The following is a 19,773-nucleotide window of genomic DNA, read 5'->3' on the forward strand; positions in this document are numbered from 1 at the left end:
TTTAGGGGGAGTCCAAGCCGACATTGGATGGTGGTAAGCATCCAAGTAAGTGTAAGTGGTTCAATCTGTCAATTTTTGTAAATTTGTGCTTGCTTTGATTGTGTTGTCATCAATCACCAAAGATTGTAACGAACATGGCCCCATTTAGGCCATTTCGAGTGATTTTGATGATCGAATGACAACGCAATCATTGGGACTAACGTGTGTGTCAAGTGTATCTCATCAGGTCCCTAGAGTGAAGTAAAAAGCCCTAACAAAGCAAATCACGAAGAAAGAACTCAAAGAAATGCTATTTTGGATGAGTTCTACAAATTCAGTAGGACCGGATAAACCAACACCATCAGGTCGGATTATCCGACCTAAGAAGCCGAACTATCCGACGCGGGAAATCAAGAGGCACTGGAGCAACTCTGACAAGGTTCAAGGCTCAACTGAAGAAAGAACTCAGGACCAGATGATCCGACGCTAGCAGTTGATGGCCGTCGGACTAACCGTCGGATGATTACTCAGAGAGCATGTTGGAGGATCAAGGCGCTCTCTGTGGGACCGGATCAACCGAAGCAACGTCGGATAAACACACCGAAGCAATGACGTCAGCCTGGCTAGCACAGAGGAAGAAAAGTCCTGCAGACCGGATGATCCGACGCCGTTCGGATTAAAGCGTCGGTCTATCCGACCCGTGCAAAGACAGCAGTTTGAAAAGCCAACGGCTACCTCGGTGTGTGAGACACCGGATCATCCGAAGGCCCCAGGTCGGATTATCCGACGCTATGCGCAGAAAAAGATTAATGGCTCTAAAACGGCTAGTTCCTTGAGAGGGCTATATATATGGGTTCCCCCGGGTATTTTGATGTTGCTGGAGTTCAAAGAAGTTTTACACACATCCTCGACACCTCCAAGCCAACCCAAGTGCTTAGTGATCACATCTTTAGGTTTATGACTAGTTTAGCTCTTGAGTGAGTGAGCAAGATTGTGAGCCTTGTGCTCTAGTTCTTGTGTGAACAAAAGTGTATCTCGGTGAGCCGGCCATCCTTGGAGTCTTGGTGACTCGCCGGCACGTCTTCGACCCTCCGGCTTGGTGTGGAGCGGCGACGACAAGCTTTGTGTGGGGGGCGTGAAGACCCCCTTCCTTGGTGGAGAAGCTCCTTAGTGGAACCCGGGATCAAGGTGACCATGATTGTTCATGGAAGAGAATTGGTGGCCGAGAAGCAATACTCTTTGTGAGTGCTTCAACAACGTGGAAGTAGGTGTGCCTTTGTGGCTAACCGAACCACGGGTTAAATCCTCGTGTCCCAAGAGGTTGCATTCTCGCATCCCTCTTTAAGCTTCCACATTTACTTATTGCAATCCTTGTTTGTCTTTACTTTCTAGAGTAGAATCTTGATAGGATTGGGTATAGGTTGCATAACTCTTTTGGGATGGGGGTTTTCACACTAGTTGAACACTAGTTGCACATCTAGATAGCTTGATCTTAGTTTAAATTTATGTGCAAATAGTTGGAGCTTGAGGTTAAGGTTTTTAGTTTGCCTAATTCACCCCTCCCCCTCTTATGCTACGAGCACCCGATTACTTTCAAATATCCAATTATAAACTAATTAGTCTTAAAAGATTTGTCTCGTGCTAATCAGTTAAAACTGTGTAATTAGTTATTTTTTAACTACATTTAATGCTCCATGCATGTGTCCGAAGATTCGATGTGATGAGTACTTTAGGAAAAAATTTGTGAACTAAACAAGGCCTTAATCGTTTTTCCTTTCCAGAGCTCGCAAAAAGTTTTGCTTCCAGTTAGACGCTTCTGTGGTTTCTATTGGCAAGAAGTACCGACAACGGAGTTAAAGTCGCGGAGGTGGCAAGATTCTTTTTTTCTTCCCCTTCAACAAGGAAATTTCCCCAAGCCTTCGTTTTCCATTAGTTTGACTTTAAGATAGCCCAAGTCGTCGCTAACGCGTTTCTTGCTAAAATTACTGGAGCTACCAAACGAACAAATGGTCTATCTGCTATCTAAGCTGAGCCTCATAGTGAAATTCAGTGCTATGGAGTAGGAGAAAGAAAGACGCTGATCCCAGCTCCATTTCAAGGTAACCTGTCTGATCCTGCACATCGCAATAAGTTTCCTTCGTTGTTTTATCGTGTTTGCCAGTTCCTTATGCATATGTGTTTCTGGTTTCTCCTCTAGTTCATCTGCTAACCAGTCGAAGTTCTATTCTGATTTCTGAATCTTCTCAATGAGCACCACACATACTCAGGAACTTAACTGGTAAGTAGCACAAGTGTCATACTGCCGCTGTCCATTCACTAGTCTCTTTTTTTTCATCTAAAAAACGTAGGATTATTTCATTAACAAGAGAGAATAAAAATTACGAAGACGGGTCACAAGTATCCCTTCCAAAAACAAATCAACACCCATAGACACTCGTATAATGCAGTTACATTCGTGCCACTCACTAAAAATTTAAATTACTAGTCTCTTTTACTACATCTTCTCAACCAAATGAGCCTGCAAACTACTTTTTCACTGCTAACCCTACTGTGCCTGTACTTTAGCTGCTGTTGATTCCAAGAAAAAGTTGTAGCCTTGCAGCTAGTATAAAGTGGATAGCTTTGAGCTCACTCAGCCAATCATTTTCATATATGTGTACTATGCGGTCCCTAATCTTGTCAGCTTTGCAAGCATGTGAGCCTTAATTTTCTAGCTAAGCTACATCACTTACCTTCTACAGTTCATCTTGAAATCGTGGTGCCCAAAGGAAGCTCCTCTCATTTCGAGAACAGAGTGTCTTTTGGAAAAAGATTTCGAGAATAGAGTGAAACTTGGTGCCATGTCTGGGGGTGGAATATAGAAAGGGGCTTGATCCGAGTTGGAATTCCAGGTATTGTCTGATAAGTTCCAGTTCTTGCTTTATCAAGCTTGCCAGGTCCCTTCCCTGCTTTCTTCCCAGATTAATTTCTTCTGCCAGTTCTTCCCAGATTAATTGTCTTTATCAGAAGAAGTGGCATACTACTGCCCTGTCAGTTTTGGAGGCTTTGTTATGGTAATTTCTCTTCAGCCTTTTCAATCGCATACTTTGCTTTTCAGACGAAATCTCTTTCCCTGCTATTTCTCAATCGCATACCATGGTTGACGAGAAATGTTGCCACATGATATAATTGTTTCTTTTTATTTTCAACCACAGGGTTTCAACTAGAGTCTTTGAAATATGACCGGACTGGAGGCTGCTTTAGCATCTGCACTGTTGAAGCTTGCTGATAACAAGCTAGTTCCACTTATCACTAGCGAGTTTGCTTCCATAGCAGGTGTGACAAAAGATCTCTCTGAGCTCCAGGACATACTTGGAGAGATTACAAGGTGTCTTTCAGCAGTTCGTGATACAGACATTGATAGTTGCCCGTCATTTCTCTGGGTGAAAAAATTGAAAGATGTAGCTTATGATGTCGTTGATTTACTAGATGATGTTCATCTAGACGCTGAGAAATACAAGATCGGCAGTGATTATGATGGAAACCATGGTATAGGTCACTACTTCTGTTCAAAACCAAAGTCATTTCTGTTCCGATGCAACATGGCACGTAAAGTCAAGGGAATTAAGGTGAGGTTTGCTGCAATTGTGAAACAAAGAAGCGACATCAATACTATACTGCATAATTTACCATTGGATTATTATGTTATGAGCAGAAACAGGGGAACTGCAGAGTTGTCTTTGTTGAGTAGTGTCGAAGAATCAAAAATACCCAGAAGGGATAAAGAGAAAGATGAGATTATATCTAAGCTTGTAGAATGCAGCGCAGGAGATAATGGTTGGATAGTTTCTATTGTTGGGCTAGGTGGTTCTGGCAAGACTACTTTGGCCAAACATATCTGCAATGACAACATGGTAAAGCAGCACTTTAATGATACAATATTTCGGATCCATGTATCTCAAGAATTTCACATGGAAAAGCTTATCAGCAAGCTATTTGAAGCTATCACTAAACAGAAGTCAGAAAATCATGCAAGGCAGCACATGGTCGAAAAAATTTCAAAGATGTTGAGTGGTAAGAAGTTTCTTCTTGTGCTTGATGATGCATGGCATGAGAACAAGGATGACTGGGAACAATTCATGCTACATGTAAACACCGGTGCACCTGGAAGCAAGATTTTGCTAACTACTCGTAATCAAAAGGTTGCAGGAGCAGTTAAATCAACACATATATTCCACTTGACGTTCTTATCAGATTATGAGAGCTGGAGCTTGTTCCTTAAATGTTCTGGGTGGGCAGAGAAAGATTTGGGATCTGAGTTCATATGGGTCGGGAAAGAGATTGTGAAGAGATGTGGTGGGGTACCTCTAGCAATCAAAACTCTTGGCAGTGTCCTCTATGACAAGAAGGATATAAATACTTGGAAGGCTATAAAAGAGAGCAATTTATGGAATGTTGAGACTATAAATGAAAGAGTGTTTGCATCCTTGAAATTGAGCTACTTTCACTTGGCAGATAATCTGAAGCAATGCTTTACATTCTGCTCTATATTCCCAAAAGGCTATAAAATCATAAAAAATCATTTGATTGCACAATGGATGGCCCATGGCTTTATCAATACGATGAATAAAGGTGATCCAGAAGATATAGGAAGTGACTACTTTGATTCTCTTGTGAAAGTGGGCTTTCTTCAAGATTCTTTCCAGATTTGGTGCAATGATCAATTAGTATACAAAATGCATGACCTTATTCATGATCTCACCCGACTGGTTTTACAGGATGAATTAGCGACATCTGTACCGAACACTATTACCACAAACTGTACTCCTAGATGCAGATATTTATCTTTGATGTCATCTGCCGAGAAGGTTGGCAAGGGCTTATTTGACAAGGTCCGTGCTATTTATGTATATGGTGGTGACACATCGTTTGACAAATCCATTAAGAGTAGTTTCTACATCCGCAGTGTTATTCTGCAGTCAACAGTTGTTGGTCAATTTTCCATATTGAAATCGGAGTATCTTGGTTATCTTGAAATTTGTCACATTAGTTTCACAGAATTTCCAGAAGCTATCTCAGGCTGTTGGAACTTGCAGGCCCTTCATGTTATGTATTGTGGAGGTTTCATGAGGTTGCCTGAGTCTATTGGCAAGCTTAGGAAGCTGAGAACTCTGGAGTTATTGATATGCAATGATTTTGAGAGTTTGCCTCAGTCTATTGGTGATTGTCGAGAACTTCGAAGCTTGCAACTATATTTCTGTGCAAATCTCAGAGAGATGCCAAACTCCATATGTAAACTTGAAAACCTAAAGGTGCTGCATATTGCTGCATCTCCAGCTATGCAGCAACTTCCATCAAAAATGGTTGGTGAACTTAGCAACTTACAAACACTAAATTTATCTGGTTGTTCAAATCTTAAAGACCTGCCAAGTACATTTGCTTGTTGTAGACTACATAACTTGGTGCTATCTAATACTAACATTACTGTACTTCCTCAATGGATCACTCTGATTGGTACTCTAGAGTGTATAGAGCTTGAGTACTGCACAGAACTTGCTGAGTTGCCTACAGATATAGGGAACTTGGAAAGGCTGGAAATTCTGAATTTACAGGGCTGCTGGAGACTCTGTGGCATGCCATTAGGGTTTGGACAACTGATCCGATTAAGGAGGCTTGGCTTGTTTGTTGTCAGGTGTGGTGAGAATGATGCTAGCATCTTGGAGCTTGAAGATCTTGATATGTTATGTGGTCACTTGGAAATTACGAACCTTAGATATTTGAGGGATCCAATTTACGCGGAGAAGGCTTGCTTGAAGAAAAAGAAAACCTTAAAATGTTTGAAATTGACATGGTGGTCTTCAAGTGGAATGGAAGAAGAATTAGTATTAGACATGGAACATGACCTGGATGTGTTGTGTGCTCTTGAACCACCACCAGAAATTACAGTGTTGGAAATTTGCGGTTATCGGGGTCCAAGTTTGCCCTGTTGGATGATGAAGCAATGTGATTCATCATATTTGGATGGCAGTTTCAATAAAACCAGTCCACCTCGCTTCAATGGTCTAACTCAGTTGATGCTGGAACAATTACCCAATTTGCAGCATATGCAAGTACTTGTGGAGTTCCCTTCGCTGAAGACCTTTAATCTCCAGGGAATGCCTAGTTTGGAAGAGCTGTGGACTACGACAAGTGGATTAGACATTGGGGAGGAAGAAGAGGGAGTGCGATACTGTTTCCCTGTCCTATCAGCTATGTTCATAGGGAACTGCCCGAAATTGAATGTGAAGCCCTACTTCCCGCAATCTTTGGAGCAATTGCGATTGGTAAAAAGCAATGAGCACCTGATTTCACCAGATGGCTCCTCCTCCCGTCGGTTTCATACTCATGCCGATGAATCCTCGTCTTCCTGTGGCACACTTCCAGAGATTCACCTGAAGAAACTGAAACTGGAAGAAATGACAGCATCATCAACTAGTTGGGAGTTACTGCTGCAGCTAACTAAACTGGAGACCTTGGAAATTCGCCTCTGTGATGACCTGAGAGAGTTACCGGAGAGCATGCACAGCCTCAAATTCCTGCAGCGGCTGCATATCGATGCATGTTCCACCCTTGATGTACTACCCGAGTGGCTTGGCGAACTGCGCTCTTTACGTGAGTTGAGTATTGTCAGGACTCCAATGATTGCCAGCCTCCCTCAATCGACCAAGGACCTTACGTCCCTTGTTGAGTTAAAAGTTGTTGGCTGGGTAAATTTGAGCCAATTGCCTGAGGCCATTCAGCACCTCAGCTCCCTCCAAGTTCTCAGCTTGGAAGGATGTGGCGCACTGAGCATGCTGCCGGACTGGATTGGACAACTCTCTGCACTTCAATTGCTTCGTATCGACCGTTGCACTGCCCTTCAATCCCTCCCCCATTCCATAAAATGTCTAACTGATCTTCGGAGTCTGTCCATTACTGGTTGCCCTGTTTTGGCTCAACGTTACAAGAAAGAAGTTGGAGACGACTGGCACCATGTCTCCCATATTCCACATGTGATGTGCTATTAGATCAGGGGAGTTGAGGGACAGCACCTAGTATCCCAGGACAAATGAACATTGAAGGACCAAATTGGTCATACCATCTGTAACTATTTTGCTAACATCTTGTTTTCCACATGTGATGTGCTATTAGATCAGGGGAGCTGAGGGACAGCACCTAGTCTCCCAGCACCTGTAACTATTTTGCTAACATCTTGGTTTCCAAATGATGTGTAAACCGTTATGTTGGGGTGCCTGATAAAATCCTGATTTACCAAAAGTCTTGATTGAATAAATCTGGAGTATGAGAGTTGCTTTAACGTGTACTGCTATGGTTTTTTTTCCTTGTCATGTTTCTTCATCTTCATTTTTTGTAGCCATGTTGGTACTTGGGACTCCAATTTATCTTTGATCTTTTTCCTACTTGACGGTTTCCATTTGTGTAAGAAGTCTCATCCATCTAGCAAGGAGGTAATGGTTTTCAAATCTGCCTTTCAAGACAGTTTGCTTCATTGCTTTTGTTTTCAACAGTGTTATTAGTTTTCTTGTCAGATGAGATGACGATTGCATCAGGTAAACGCATCCTCATCTGCGTTCTAAATAAATTTCTGTTTTACTCTCATAGTGAAGTACTTCAGCACCATGTACTCATGCAGGGAAGAAAGTCGCCCTGCCACCTTCACATTCACAAAAATGGTCATAATGGCCCACAAATTAGCCAATATTCATTTTGATCAATATTTGATCAAGTTCAGTTTTGCTCCATCTGGATTCTTCTACTGTAACAGTTTCTGTATCTTGAAGTGCCATTAATATCACTGGTACCTCAAAGCAATATATATGACGGGTTGAGATGTTTTTGAATTGTCAGCTTTGGTTTATCTGGACTGAAGTTGTCCTGAAATATATGTATATGGAATCTCTATGATTATACCTATTCCATTATAGGACAGAGCTTACAACTTCTACTCGTGTTTCCTATATGTTCCAGTGTCGTTGAAAAGGGATCCTGGTTTTCTCTTTTGAGTGCACAAACAAGAAGTTAGGATTGAGATCACTTTCATGTTTGTTGAGTTTCTGTTTATAATTTTTGTTTTATAAAATTTGCTAGTATCTTTAGCAAATTTTAGATCCTTATTCAACATCCATTAATTTAAGGCTGCAAAAGAATGAAAAAAAACGTATGAGATTAAGGTACTTTGGTTGAGTGGCTGCAAATAACAACAAAATCTTGCTTGATCATCTGAACTATAATTAGAAACGTAATGCCAGATTCCTTGGCTCCACGTACCATCAGCTGTTGATCTGTTCGGTTCTTTCCATTGCATTCCATTTCAACAAATGATGAAGTCTAAAAAAGTCGCCTTATTTTGGCCTACTACATTGTTAGGTAACAGGTATCATGCAAAGCAATAAAATAATATAACCATAGGGCCATATGATCCATACATTGACCTAAAAAATGGATATTTGTAGATATCTTGGGATCTTGTCGTTGATCATTTGGTAAACATAAACACAAGCTTGTAGAAAAAAAATGGTTCGCCAAGAAAGACAAGCTACCCAACAGATGACACTTAAAAAACGCGCTGATGCGCACCATGCACAACCTCTGTTTTCTATTCACAAGTACTAACAAAAAGTGTACATTAGTCTCAGAAGCCAAAGGTGCCATAGGACATGTACAAATAGAAGATAGTACAAGACAGAGAGAGATTTGAATGCGTCAAGAAAATACAGAAGATTGAGCGAGTATACAATGGTGCCACTGATGTGTCCCACATCGATCTCTATGATGTCTGAACCAGTCATACTATTGGACCCTAAATTATATGTCCTTTTGTTTACACCATGGAGATCACATGCCATGGAGAAAGGAAAAGGCTGAGATTGCCAAGATGCCACTACATGTGTACAAAATCAGCCATTGCATGACCTTTGCATCAGTTCAGCTGTGGAGATCTGTCGCCTTCTTGAGCTTTCTCGTGCTGAGTGACAATGCTGATGATTTCTAAGAACGGCTCACCAGAGAGAGTCATTTTCGTTTTCATGGTGGCCTTGTCATCATTCTAGTCTTGGCCTACTCCATTTTTGCTCTTGTTTCCCCTGAAGAAAGGATAGCACCCAGTTCGCTTTCTGCGTGAAATTAAACAAACAAGAGCTGATTAGATGAGCGATGATTAGATTGGGTATTGTCATGAACTGAAATACATATCTCCAGTGGTTGTTAGTGGGAATGTGATGATCTGGTTAGCAATTTCAGAATGAGACATAAAGCATATATGCAATGATTGAGCTTCAGGTGACAGTTTTGAGCTTCAGGTGAAAGTGGCAACATGAACAGATATACTATATATGTTACTACGTCCCAAATAGATGAATTTGGATCCAATCCAACTGCCACTTACTCTATTCATGCATCAAAGATGAAATGCCATATAAAACAAAAAAGAAGGAAGACTAGTAACCTGTTATCTGATTATTAGATTTCAAGTGATAACGGCTAACACTCACGTTTGCGATTAGTACTGTAATCTATGGAATTCGAAATCTAGGTAACCAATGCATAAAAGAGCTTCTCATGCAACTGCAGGATTTTAAGAATGAACAGACATATGGGAAATTCTCTAAACTCCCAAGAAATTCTGGAACTAAAAGGAGAAGAAAACTTTAGAAATAGGGATCATGTGAAGTCATGCCCCCTTTTGGGTTTTGCCAAGGAGAGAAAAAGCTCGGCAGCAGGAATTGACTGCAAAGTTGGGTTGTGATGCAACAAGAATTGACTTCAAGCAACGACTCTGCCGTGTTGACCAGTTTGTCTCCGTTCCATACTTGATGCACAGTGAGTTCACATTAGCTTCCAGAAAGGGGCACAGTGAGTTGAAGCGATTTTAAGCACCCTGGGACGCATTTTCTGACTAGGGTGTGCTTTGATTCAGTCTACTGCCATCTACGTCCTTGGATTTTTGTATTTCAGTAGTTGGTACTATTTGCCAAAAGTGTGATTTTTTAATTTTTGAAACAAATCTTGAAATTGTGTTCTAGAAGACTAGAAGTCTAGAACAGCTGTTTGTCTCCTCCATGTGCTGAAAAAGTTTATTTGCTCATTTCTTTTACTAAAAAAGAAAGAGATCTTCTAGAACAGAAATTTGTCTCTTCCCTCTGTTTAAAAAGTTCCTTTAGTCTGTCTCGTTCTTTAATGCCAAAGCCAAAATTTTCTCTCCCTTTTCTTCCACTAAAGGAAACTTGTACAATATGGACTATGGAGATTGAAATATGCTAGCTTGAATTCCAATATTTAAGTATCACAGTGTCAACCAGCTTCAAGAGATAATCCAAACTAGAACCTCCATTGACCTTAATTTTCACTGCAATTATTCCCCAACCCAAGATCGCAAAACGTCCAAACAAAACTGTATATTTTCCCGTAAAAAATGGAGAATTTGTAACAAAATAAATAAATTCCCAAACCATACTGCTAAAAATCGACCATTTCATCAAATTGAGAAAAGGCAGAGAAATTACCTGCTCCAACTCCTTGCCGGAGCTCTTGGGTTGACGCTGCCATTGACATGCCCATTCCTCATGCTGCCGTTGCTGCTGCTGCTGCCGGTGCTGCTCGTCCGGCTGCTGCCGCCGGCCTCGCTGACCTCGCTGAACTCGCTCTTGATCCACCACTCCTCCTCCTGCGCCGGCGCCGGCGCTGCCTCCTGCTGCTGCTTCTTCTTCTTCCCCTGCTTCTTCTTCTCCTTGTCCTTCTTCTTGCCGTCCTTGGCGGCGTCCGGCCGGGGCGAGACCTTCTTCTTGCGGCCGATGGAGAGCGGGAGGAAGAACTTAATGAGCAGGCCGGTGTCGAGGCTGACGCTCCGCTCCAGGCTCCGGCTCCTCTGCTTCCGCATCGTCCTCTGCTTCTTGCCGGAGCCGCTCTGCTTCTTGCCGTCCTGGACCAGCGCCTCCGCCGCGGTGGCGTCGTTGTTGGTGCCGGCGGGCTCGTCGCTTGCCTGCGCGGCGGCGTCGGTGTGATTCTGTCGGGCGGCGGCGTTCGGCGGTTCCGGCAGGGGTTCGGGAGGCGGGGGCGGCGAGGCGGAGGACGCCCGGTGCTCGACGATGTCGCGGAGCGAGAGCTCGTAGGCGGACTCGGGGAGGCCGCGGACGAGGTCGAGCATCTCGCGGCGGTACCCCGAGATGGCCAGCGCCCGCGACGGCGAGCTCCCCGCGGAGGCCGGGTACGGCCGGTGGAGGTCGGGCTGGTACGCCCACAGCTGCGGCGACGGCGGCGTGCCCGACCCGCCGCCGGAGCTGTAGTCCGGCGAGGCCTGCCGCGACGCCTGCAGCCACCGGAACTCCTCCTCCCCGTACCGCGGCGCCATCGCGTTCCCCAGAGGCGACGCCCGCGGCGGCAGCCCCCGCACCGGCGAGCCCGGGAAGCTGAACTCCGCCCGCCGCTGCATCGCTAGCAACCCAAGAAGTCGACAACCGAGAGAGAGAGAGAGAGAGAGAGAGAGAGAGAGAGAGAGAGAGAGAGAGAGAGAGAGAGAGAGAGAGAGGTGGTGTTCCCGCGCGTGAGGAAGGTGGAGGGGGGCGGAGCTAGCTGGCGCCTGGCGGGGTATTAACGGCGTCGTCGAGCCGCAACCAGGGGAAGGGTGGAGAGGGAGGCCAGCAGGGTGATGAGGTGAGCGGAAAGCGATGGCGGGTGGGCGCGTCGGAGTCGTCGCGCCGATTCAAGATCCCCCACTATCTCCCCGGCGGCGTTAAGTTTGCGTGCCGGATCTCGTCGGCGGTGGGAGACTGGGAGTGGTGCGTTCCCGATCCCGGACGGACGCCATGGGCGCGGCACGGCACGTCAGCTTTTATTCTGCAAGGGAGTAAATGAAGACAGGGCGCCGTTCACACTTCACACCGTGGAGAGGAGTCGGGGTTTTCGAGAGGCTCTTGTGTTTGTGGGGGGTGAAAGGCTGGTAGCGATCAAAATGCCACAAATTGGAGTGAACTTTGAAACTGATCTGGTAATCGAAAATTCGAAATGGTGAAACTCAGAGACTTATTATTTTTTCTAAGACGGTGGTGAAAGGATTTGATGTATTGTGGCGACAAGTGTTGTGTGTTGTACAATGTCAGAGCGTAGGGGTGAGTATGCGTATGTACTGAATATCTGAGTTGTACTGTGTAATATAAAAAATAAACCATAAAAGTTTATATTTTTCATGCCTATACGATACATGCAAGTAGAGGTGTAGCTGTTTCGATAGGTCAATAATTCTAGCTTGATTGTTTGTGTTTTTTTTTTTGCCTTCTCTATTGCAAAATGGGCTAATGATAGGTAATAAGGATATTTGAAAATCTTTTATTACCGGGACACGATAAAATTTACCGCATAATTGACCGTAAAAGATTTATGATAGAAGAGCGCTTGAGTTTGTTATCATAATTCTGACTGTGGTTTTGTGTATCTACAAAATAGATGTTATGTTTGTCCACAAGGACAGGTAAATTCAACCAAAGTTGTTAACTTCATCATGCCACGTGTATGATACAAGTTTGGACAAATCCCGTGAACCACGGAGAACAGTGCCTTGTGCGTTCAGGGGTTTGAGGCCCTATCAGTCGGTGGGTGATAGTGATCAGAGCGCCACAATTTTCTCAAAAGCACAAAAATGGCATGTACTGGAGACAGATAATCAAAATGCCAAAATGAAGATCTATTACAATTTAAGAAAAAACTAAGATTCATTAAAATGTTGATAAAAGACTCAAGTGGTTGCAGTGTGCCATGTGGTGTGACTACACGTGTTCATGGCGTACTACTATCTTAAAGGTAGTCGTCCATAGGGGCATATGAGGCAGTGAGATGGCTTCCAGAAGAGGATCCTAAGTCAATGGTTTTTTTTCTCTGTTTTTCCAACCGACATTTAAAAAAAACATCCATATAAACAAGTGCAACGCATATGGCATAATTGACTGCAGAACATTTATCATAAAAAAACAATTTTTCTAAGCAATAGTTTAACCATTTCAGTTTTATACATATTAAGAAAATGTTTAATTACCCTGTTTGCCAAAAGGCCATATTTATCCTTGTCGAAAAGGACAAGTAAATCTGGCCCAGTAAAGTAAATACCACCATGTCACGGTGCCACGTGGTTGATCCATGTTTGGACAAGTGTTGCAAACTGGAGAGTGTGCCTTGTGTGTTTGGCTCTCTGTGTGAATTCCTAGCCCAGTTTCTAAAATTCCTAGACCTTTGAATTCCCTCACCAAAAGACTTTGCTTTTTTTTTACTGGAACAGCCAACTTTACATCGCTGTCCACGTAGGTGTATCTGTGACGGAGAGATGTGCTGAGGGACAAGAAAGTCATGGGCTTCTAGATGAGCGTGGTTACGCAGGTGGTAGAGGCGCGGCGCCACAGGATCGGATCTCCTGGGTGTCTAGAACGGAACGGGCACCAGTTTCCCGTTGGGGTGGACGATATGATCTCTCTTCCCCATCGGATTCTAGATGGAAGTGCATGCATGGTCACTGACGTGTGCGGCTAGGGCCACATGTCAACTGCAGTGGATCCTCTTCAGCTTTTCTTTGGTTTCAATTCACAATGATCTTGCAAAGCCTCTCTTTTTTTTTTTGGTCTCTATGATGGCGAAACTAAAAAACTATAGTTTTATGTGTGTGGCGTCGACGAATCTTCTATTATTTCACTGACAATTGGACCTACGTTGATAGCCGGCCACCTTATTATTTAAAGAAATATAGTTCACTTATTTATGTGCTGTTTTCTTAATATGAAAATCTTAAATTTCCGGACTCCATGTTGTGTTGACACTCTTAGTCTTCTAGAAGAATACGTAAAATTATGATTTTACTTTGGCGCAAGAGATTCTTATTACATGCATGATGACATGCACATTATTCATATAGAGAAATATATAACAAACATCACTGAGGAATGAAATGAATAAAATGCTGGGAATTGTATGGCGTGCCATGCATATATATTAAACATGTGGAGAGATTGGAGAGGATATGGTTTGGCATATTGTCTACGGAAAAATTGTTAGTATATCGGTCTCGGTGATATCATTACGAAAACGATGCTTTCGACGAAGAATTATACATGGACTTCTTTATGCGTCTGCGTGCGCGCGTGCGGCTGAGTTGGTCTTCTGTTTACTTGACTAACGACCCATGACCGAGCCTCCATCTACTTGCATTACAAATTTGCTTCGATTCATCTTCGCCTATTACCGAACAATTCGAATAAATCATTTGTCACCGATCCGTCACAAAATCAAAATCTGAACACACTAAATCATCCTATGCGCGACAGCAGATTTGAACAATTGGTCTAGCTACCAAACAATTTTGAAGTTAGTATTATGCTTTCCCATCCACTAAATCAATTTGTAAGTTCGTTCAGCGGAGAATCGACCACTAAACTTTCAAAAAAAAGGCACCGGCAGGGTGCTCAAGTTAATAAAGAGAAAACAACTACTCCTTGCACACATACATCAAGACATAGGCAGGCAGTCGTTGTATTAATTAAACGGCCGGCCAAGAAATTAAAATCGAGGGGCACATCACGTTTGAATGTACTCACTTTCATTAGCCCTGTGTGAATACAGTAATGCTCATGTCGCCATAAACTCATCCTCTGTGTTCTTGAGTTTGTCTTGTCGTAGGCTTGATTGCTTGTCCGGCCACGTTGAGGTGCATTCACACATGAGGATCTATACATTTAGAACCTCCTAAAGATCCAGGACTTGCATACAGAGAACCTGCATGCCAAAAAAAAAAAACGAAGAAACAATGTACAACATTGGCCATGGATCTTCTTCCTTATTTTTGCCTCATTGAAAATTACGCATGCGATGCGAAAGCTCGCACTTTGGTAATCAAATGTGTAGCCGACATTTTTTTTCCCAGGGATGTTATTGTGTAAGGCATGATGTTTGCAAATTTTGCTATATTATTTCTGGGAAAGAAAGCGACATGGATCAGAGGAAGAAGTCGAAATTATCGCAAGAAAACAAGAGCACAAGGCACCACCACACACACACACACAAAGTAGAAGGCGGTCAACAAGCACGCGGGGCCGCATATGCCGACGCGAAGCCAAGTCTCTCCTGGCCCTCTGACGTCATCGGTTTAGGATGATAATTAATCTACGTAAAAAAAACCATGTCAAAATGTCAGTTTGTACCGGCAACCGTCTACCCAACCAGTTTGGTTGGCTCTGCCGAACGAAACGGCAGTTTGGACGGAGATCAATTTCGTCGTAGTTTGAGATTGGATATTATTTGAAGATATTATGAGAAACTTTTCTTGAAATATCATTTCATTAAACACACTTTTGCTATGTTTAGTCAAAAGTTGCCCTTTAATTAGGGACTATGACATTATCCAATAACACTTAGTATACTTGTTTTGTTTTTATTTACATGTTGTATTAGGTTTGTCCTAAGTCAAACTTGGTAAATTTTGACCAAACTTATAAAAAGAAAATTAGGAGAATTACCGACGACTATCAGGCCCATATTACCCGACGAAAATTGAAAATTCAAAAAAGATTATTTTTTAGCAAAATCACTGAAATCCTTGTGAATCAAATTTTAGATTTGAATTATTTTTTAAGTAAGAGTAAAGGATCCCTACATTTGCATTGAGTCCGGGGATGTCAAAATATCTCCTACTGCACGTCGTCATAGAAAGGATCTAGGCTGATTCGTCCATCGCCCTCTCCAAGCCAACGAGCTTGCACGTACGGCAGCCATCACTACTATATAAAACATACGTAGGAGCGGGTAAAAATATATTTTTAGAGGCGGGTGCTGCACCCCTAGTTTTCATAGCTAAAAATACTATTTTTAGAGGGGGTAAAGCGTCCGCCCCTAAAAATGATTTTTAGGGGCGGATCATGAGCTAAACCGTCCTTACAAATAAATTTGTAGGGGCGGGTGATTTATCGTCAAAAAATCCTCGGTAGGATGGGGCTTCTGATGGTGGCCGGTTAGCAGGGATATTTTTTTTACAAATAGATTTGTAGGAGCGGGTGAGCCTATGACCCGTTCCTACAAATTATTTTTTGAAACATAAAAAAATTAGAAAAATACGAAAACAACAAAATAAAAATAAGAAAGATATCCCTGCTAACCGGCCACCACCAGAAGTCCCTATCCTATCAAGATAGGATTTTTTTGACAATATATGCACACTTGTGTAAACCAGGATTCGAACTGCCTACCTCAAACCTCGCCTGAACCTTCCTTATCACCATTATACGCAGCCACTTGTGTCTCAATGAGTTATGCTATTCTTTTCTATTAAATCTGAAATTGATTGCCTCCACCCGCTCCTACAAATTATTTTCAATTTTATTCTACAAATTTGTTTAATTCAAAGAATAGCAAAACATATAAAAAAAGGTGAAATTTTTATCATAAACCTATAGTGATCTATAGAACTAGGATAAAATATTAAAATCATATTTCAGCGTATATAATAGCTAAGAGTGTGAAACCATAATGTATAACTTACTCACTCTGCTATCTCATACAACTTAAGGCTAATTTAATGGGTTCCACATCCATAATCATTTTATACACTGAAATATGCTTTATTATTTTCTTGGAAAAAGTCCATTTTTGGCCATCCAACTCTTGCCTCGGTTTGGTTTTGGCCATTGAACTCCAAAAGTAGGCAGAGCCTAGGAAATGTGTACACGTGTACGTGCATTTGGCCAGAGTAGAGTTTTACATTTAGGATCCGTGTTGATCAAGAAACCTTACCTGCCAAACTAACCCCCCCAGAAAAAAGGAATCACATACGGTTCCATTTCCCATATTTTTCTCAGTTCAATTATATGCATTTATTCATGCAATGTATGCGTAACAAACATTTTTTTCAAGGATTATTGTGTAAGGCGTGACGTTTCTATATTTCTAGAAAGGGAATCCCTTGATCGGAGAAAGTTGATCCTGATCACCGTATGTGGAGCTATATTTGCTGTCTGAAATAATAAAACGTCCGGTTGATTATTTCCAGAAATCAACGGTAAACTGGCCTAACATTTGATAGCTGGTCTCGATCAATGCACACAAGCCACAAGACATGATGATCAAGTTCGGCAAAATGCACTGTAAACTGGCCAAACATCTCGAAATCAAGTTCGAGAACCAAGAAAGATGTCAACCATAGTACTTTGGATAGAGAGATCAAGAAAAAGAGAGGGTCGGGGTACATTGTCTACGGATATACACCGAAGACTTGTTGCTTCAAGTATACGGTTTCAAAATGGTTTTTCTTTCGATTGTAAAGTAGAGAGTTGTCACTTTGGAGTTAGGTCTAGATCGTAATGGGCCCGCAGAACATTCCTTTAAGGTTCCCTTTTTCCAAACTTTCGCTGCATCGTCAGTCGCTGACAATGTTGCTGAACCAATTGAATTTCATGTATTTCGTCATGGCCTGCCTTAAAAATGTACGGAGTTTCGTCACGGCAACGGTACTAAACTTCTTCAATTCCAATACGTGTCGTACTAGTATATATATTCATAAAATTATTAGTTCAGTGGAATGATTCGTGTCGAAGTCGTATATTTTCCATCGACTGCCTCAGTTACCTTTTTTTCCACAACCCTGGCTTATTAGAACTTCATCCCGGGCCATTTTTCATTTCTGTTGTGGACTTGCTCATATGCTATTCCCTTTACTGTTATCTGCGGCGAGGTGTTTCAGTTGAAATTAAACTGTATTTGTCAGTTTGTTGCGCGTTTCTCTGAAGAAACATGGACTACTAGCATGCGTATGTGGTTCAGTGGGTCTTCAGTGTTCCCTATACTTTACTAACAAAGCTTACTTCGTCGTCAGCTATTGAATGTTTTTTTAGAGTCCCAGAGGGCAATAAAACCTGATCCGTATTCATTGCAATTGCTACAGGACCAAAGGTTAGCGTTTCAGTACATATGAGTTCCAACAATAAGTATTTCAGTCTTTTTCTTTGAGCTGGAAATGTTCTAATTCTGCTTGAAGCTGAACCTGATTGAAATGCGACAGCCTCACCGTGGATGTCACATAGCTGTCGGCAGATGTAAGTTAAACTGAGTACCTATATTTTTCTCTATTGTTCATTCATCTTTGTAGGAGGTGAAAAGTGGAATCCCTTTCTTATAGAATGGGTGAAAAGCATAGATTGTGATTGCGTGGGGATACAGGAGTCACTCATTTCGTAAAGATGATGATGATTGATTATTGACACACAAGTACAGAGAAAGACATCAATACTGCTTTGCTGAACAACAACTTAATTTGCTGCCAAGAGATTTGGCTTTAGTAGTTAGACAAGATGCGAGGCCAATTTTGGTGATGGCAACGCCTGCCAGTTGGTTAGAGGGATCACTGATGTGATTGTTACTTGTTTCCTCAACGATCATTTCGCTCGCTCCTGGAAACAAAACACTCTCTACAAACGGCCAATTAAGGTGGGACGGACAGGTTGCGAAGCCACTCTCTCAAAAGCATTTTGTTGTAAAGATGAATGAGTACCTATTATGCTTGCTTGGACAAATCTGAATGCAACCTGAATATCCGAGGGCTGAAAAAAGAAAATACCTATGGGTGAGAAATTAAACAGGCACCGGATGTACCTAGATGGAAGTATCTTTATTTGTCACCTTGAAATGCAAAATCACTGACCATTGACAAGATGGTAGACGTCAAGCAAACATCCCAATCACTAAAATGCTCTACAAGAATGATCAATGACAGGGGAACTTGCATTTAGGAAAAATGACTAGTACAGTCTATACCGATCAATTCGAATTGAAGTGACAAGTAAACAGCATTTCATTTCTAGGCGATCGAATAGATCACGGTATATATACATCTAACACGACACAACTCACTGAAATTAAAAGCAGTTCAAAACAAGAATATTACTCTGGTTTTACCTCTGCCACACTGCATGGGCGTGACCCTTGCCAAAACACACAACTCACTTCATGTTGCCCTCAGTCCGTGTGGACGCAGTCTCTTGTATTAGGTGTGTGAACGCCATAGTAATACCATGTGTCATCGATCGGCCATGATCAACTCCAGGTTTGCAATTGATGACGGATGAGTTTGTGGCGTAGGATGGGTTAGCTAGGTGCAAATTGGTGACCTTTAGTTACACCTCCAACCTTCTTTAGTTCAAAATTTTGTACTAATTTTTCAATCTGAGATATGATTTTGGAAAAGTAGTACAAAATTTTGAATTAAAAAAGGTTGGAGGTACACCTAAGGATCACTAATTGACATCCCTATTCAGCTCCATGAATTTATTGCGCGGTTCCATCTTATAATCCTTCTCAATTTCGTGGTCGCCATTCGGGTGCTTATCTCCGTAGATCACATGTGATTTGCTTGAATTTCAAATCCTAATGAATTGGCCTGGTGTTCATGCCCCTTTGCGGTACAAGTACAATTGTGATCTTATCTTTATTTTTTTAAAACTTTGTGATTTTACCCTTATTATTCATGAGTCAACTTGAATTGGTGTTCCAAAGGTTGGAGTGGACCTTACTTTTATTTATCACTCAGCACAAATTTTGTACACGTATTTTTTTAGTGCACCTGAGTACCTGACGCATGGCTGGATGGACCAAACTTTGTTCCGCTAAGCCTTCATCGACATGCGACCTCAAAAGCAGCAGGAAACCTCCCAAACAAAGAGGTGATACAAATTAAGTTCACTGCAACGACTGTTTCTGTCACGAAGATCTCTTACATGCATCTTTTTCAGACGTACAAAATACAGTGCGCCCAACTTG

General features: G+C 42.2%; 2 protein-coding genes across 5 annotated transcripts; one reads left to right on the plus strand and one right to left on the minus strand.

Annotated features, from left to right (window-relative positions):
* Positions 1-1,875: 1,875 nt before the first annotated feature.
* LOC120685730 (putative disease resistance protein RGA3) lies at positions 1,876-7,300 on the plus strand. 4 transcript variants are annotated; one of them, XM_039967804.1, is made up of 5 exons: positions 1,876-2,078; positions 2,177-2,257; positions 2,721-2,870; positions 2,958-3,032; positions 3,174-7,300. In XM_039967804.1, exon 5 carries the CDS (start codon positions 3,198-3,200, stop codon positions 7,002-7,004), a length of 3,807 nt encoding a protein of 1,268 aa, XP_039823738.1. In that variant the 5' UTR covers positions 1,876-2,078; positions 2,177-2,257; positions 2,721-2,870; positions 2,958-3,032; positions 3,174-3,197; the 3' UTR covers positions 7,005-7,300. The 4 variants fall into 4 exon arrangements, with proteins under 4 accessions (XP_039823738.1, XP_039823739.1, XP_039823740.1 ...); XM_039967805.1 differs by having other exon boundaries at positions 2,968-3,032; XM_039967806.1 differs by lacking the exon at positions 2,177-2,257.
* Positions 7,301-8,567: 1,267 nt separating this feature from the next.
* On the minus strand, positions 8,568-11,828 carry LOC120686391. The gene is made up of 2 exons (XM_039968589.1): positions 10,500-11,828; positions 8,568-9,110 (listed from the first exon to the last, which is right to left on the minus strand). Exons 1-2 carry the CDS (start codon positions 11,423-11,425, stop codon positions 9,044-9,046), a joined length of 993 nt encoding a protein of 330 aa, XP_039824523.1. The 5' UTR covers positions 11,426-11,828; the 3' UTR covers positions 8,568-9,043.
* Positions 11,829-19,773: the final 7,945 nt, after the last annotated feature.

This window comes from Panicum virgatum, chromosome 8N, assembly GCF_016808335.1.
Source record: "Panicum virgatum strain AP13 chromosome 8N, P.virgatum_v5, whole genome shotgun sequence".
Classification (NCBI taxonomy): Eukaryota; Viridiplantae; Streptophyta; class Magnoliopsida; order Poales; family Poaceae; genus Panicum; species Panicum virgatum.